This window comes from Larimichthys crocea, chromosome XIII (assembly GCF_000972845.2).
Source record: "Larimichthys crocea isolate SSNF chromosome XIII, L_crocea_2.0, whole genome shotgun sequence".
Classification (NCBI taxonomy): Eukaryota; Metazoa; Chordata; class Actinopteri; family Sciaenidae; genus Larimichthys; species Larimichthys crocea.
The window spans coordinates 16,796,560-16,800,055 of record NC_040023.1 but is presented as its reverse complement, the minus strand read 5'-3'; the positions used below and the strand labels follow the sequence as shown (position 1 = coordinate 16,800,055).

Below are 3,496 nucleotides of genomic sequence, written 5' to 3'. Positions count from 1 at the left end.
GTAAGCATTTACAATTCCTGTTCTTGTTGCCGGTGTATTAATTACAATGTCTATTTACATTTTGAACAAACTGACTTGAAAGTGATTTGACTTCTGCCTAGTTTAGGAATCAATGTCTGAAACACAGTTTAGGCAACAGCATGGACACACTGCTGAAGAAATCACATATAAACTTAAACGTAAACCCCAAATCAAATCAGATAAATATTTCATCATGTAACATATTTATCATGCAGGCAGCACCAGTTACATCTGTAGCTTATCTGTAATGTGTGTGTGTGTGTGTGTGAGTTAATCATTTGGGTCTCATTTATAGTTTTTACAGTTTGATGGATATAAAGAATCGTCCTTCTAAAATAACAATTAAGCAAATATAACAATTGCATTTATGTAAATATATATTTATAGCTGCTTAATGTATTATGCACATGTACAAATGTTGATTGCAGCCAATGACTTTGGGTCTTCTGCTTCCACTTCCCTCACTTAATGCGAGGTGTGCTGCACCTGATGATGATGATAATGTCACAGCCGAGGTCAGTCGTCAAGGTCTCAGAGCTCTGTCATCAGGAGGGCTCTTAGGATCTTCTCTCTGTCCAACCTCATTTCCTCTCCACTACAAAGAGAGAAAGATAAAATCCTCATGCCATGAGAAAATATAAGGCTGCACAATTATGCCTGTTTTCAGTTCATTCAAACTTAATTCAAATGTTCTTTTTCAGTTAAACTAATAAGATATTTTATGAAATAATTCATTAATTAAATACTCAGAAATATGTAATTAACCACATCACATGGTTTCAACGAGTCAGGGGCTGCTGCTACTGCTACTCTACTAAGCTAGATAAACGCTAAACTAGCTATGTAAAAGCAATTTTATCTTATATTTATGAGATGAACTTTTTTGTGCTACTTATTTTTTGCCATTATGATTACATTTAGTTGTTGTCTTATTTGTGTGATATGAGAAATTCAAATACTCAGATGTTCAAGCTTTGAAATTGAGTTTTCATTAACAGGGACCAGGAAAAAGTACGCTATCTCATCAGTTGTAACACTTACTGCTATGTCATTAGTTAACTGTAACATTTAGCAGTAACAGTTAACTGTAAGTCCTGTGTCAACAATTAGCTGCAGCTGCTATCTACTGCTATCTCATCTGTAACCAGTATTAGGTTAAGTGTGCGGTTTGTTTGTTGCACAAATCCACAAATGTTATGGTATAACTGGTGTCGTAAGTCATACTCTGTTCTTTCACCAAATATGTGGCTACTTTGTGTTGGCTTTAGTTTGCAAAACTATCACACAGTATGAAAAGGTATATACATTAATATCTCGTTAAGACATATAAACAGCTTTCTAAATGAAATAAATATCAAAACGTTTACTCCTAGGATTCTGCCAAAATACTTTTTAAAAGAATATTTATTTGCCATTTTGCTTTTATTGGACAGTGACAGAGAAGATACAGACAGGACATGATGGGAGAGGGATAGGAAACTGTATTAAATCAATTATTTTGATAATTGATTTATTGTTTGAGTGCATTTTTAAGCAAAAATGCATGACCTCATCTTCCAGCTCCTCAAATGTTAAGATTGGATTCTCTGTCTTTGTCATATATGATAGTAAACTGAATATCAAGTTCTTCTCTTGGTCAGACAAGAGAAAAGACATTTCGTCAGGCATTTCAGAGAACTAGAGACTAACGGATTTGAAAATAATCGGCAGTTTATTCGATAATGAAAATAACTAATTAGTTGCAGCCCTAGTTATATGGTAATCTAAACCACTATGCCTTCAGGATGCTCCCAAAATGCTTCCTTAAATTTGAGAACATGGAGAATTGAGGTATGTTACCTGTCATTATGGGTAGCAAGGTAAGGGGCCAGGTGAGGGATGGAGCTACGGTAGTAAGAAGGTGAGAGATGGGGAGAAGGCGAAGGAGAGGGACAGCATGGACTACCCAGCTCCAGTGCTGGCATATTATCCACCTGGAATACAGATCGATGTATACAAAGACACAGACATTCCTCTGTTTACTTACAGGTAATTCAGAAAGACAGAATTAATCCCACATAAGTGGAGTGCGGAGCATTAGCCAAGCTTTAATGGCTGTGTGTGAAAGTGTGTTACCTGTGGATATATGGACGGCTGTATCTGTTTGTCCAATGAGCTGGTAGATCCTGATTTTCCTGTACTCTGGGAGGAGATGGCTGCAAGTGCTTCTGGGAGATTATCTTCATCTTCATGGTTACTGATGAACAAGATTAGAGATAGCATTGCTTTTTTGCTTCAAGTGCTTTGTAGAGTATTCAATTCCAGAGTGCAATTTCCCCTCTTATGGGAAGCTCTGCCCTTCAACAGTAATCAAAGGTGACATGTACTCACAAGCTGAACTGTCTGACCAGTCGTTTTCTGCGGGTGCAGCTCGTGTTGACTTTGGACTGCAGTGTCTCTGGCGTCTGGTTGCAGTCTTGCCGATGTGGCGTCTTGTCTGCAGTCAGACTAGATGCAGCTGAATCTTGTGACGAGCTCTGATACCTGAAAAGCAGAGTCATCACAGGGAGAGTTAGTCTTAAATACACGTGCAGAAACGTGTAAGCACGTGAAGACGAGATGTGGGCACTGGCCTGTCTTTGAGGATCTCATTTGAGTTCTTCACCCTAGGCGTTGTCGGGGCTTCCTTCTTCATGGTGGAGGAGAAGCAGATGCTGATGTTAGTTACACTGTACACAAGGCTTAGATGATTAGGTGGAGGTTTGGTACTCACCCTGAAAGCTGCCTCCATCTGTGCCTTGAGGATGTTACACTTCAGGTGGTCTGGGAGCATCGCTGGGGAGGCAGGAGGGTGCAGAGACTTTTCAGACAGCTGCTTCTCCTCTCCCTGGCAGAAGAGCAGGAAGGGAAAGTAAAGAAACTCTGGGAAGATCTTATTGTGAGCCGAACAGGACAACAACAAGTGTGTAGGAAACGTGACTGACCTTGTCCATGTTGACGTGCAGCGAAGGCCACGGGGGAGAATCACTTTCTGACTCCAGAGCCTTGAGCAGAGACTGAGAGATTTCCAACTCATCTGCAGTGCAGGGAGGACGTTCTCGACGCTCTAATACACACAAAGTTTAATGGGAAAACAACACATTATAGGCTGCATTGATGGCATAACGTTTGTGCTGCTCAAATTGTAAAATAAATTGTCTCACCCTCATGCCACAAGAACAGTTTTTCCTGTCTGCCACTCACATAGGATCTACTGACTCTCTGCGTTACATTAACACACACTCTTTATTTTACATCTTTTGGACGACTTCATTTTGATAAATATCTTCAATTTTATATTCTGTATACCTCGGTGAACATTTGCACATTACCTGGTAAATACTTTGTGTATTTCTGCATAAATGGTTTAGTTCTTTTCATTTTAAAACATATTGTATATATATTTATATTGTTTATATTTTTAAATACTTGACTTTTAATTTTTTATTTTTTTATA

At 38.7% G+C, this 3,496-nt stretch overlaps 1 protein-coding gene across 1 annotated transcript in view; it reads right to left on the bottom strand.

Annotated features, from left to right (window-relative positions):
- Nucleotides 1–17: 17 nt before the first annotated feature.
- Nucleotides 18–3,496, bottom strand: part of epb41l4b (erythrocyte membrane protein band 4.1 like 4B) — an 18,661-nt gene continuing 15,182 nt past the window's right edge. The window contains exons 17-23 of the mRNA XM_019270528.2: nucleotides 2,985–3,106; nucleotides 2,774–2,887; nucleotides 2,634–2,689; nucleotides 2,392–2,544; nucleotides 2,137–2,257; nucleotides 1,861–1,994; nucleotides 18–616 (exon numbers count right to left, since the gene is read on the bottom strand). Of these exons, the coding sequence (XP_019126073.1) occupies nucleotides 553–616; nucleotides 1,861–1,994; nucleotides 2,137–2,257; nucleotides 2,392–2,544; nucleotides 2,634–2,689; nucleotides 2,774–2,887; nucleotides 2,985–3,106 (764 nt within the window). The 3' untranslated portion in view covers nucleotides 18–552. The remainder of the gene's footprint in view (nucleotides 617–1,860; nucleotides 1,995–2,136; nucleotides 2,258–2,391; nucleotides 2,545–2,633; nucleotides 2,690–2,773; nucleotides 2,888–2,984; nucleotides 3,107–3,496) is intronic.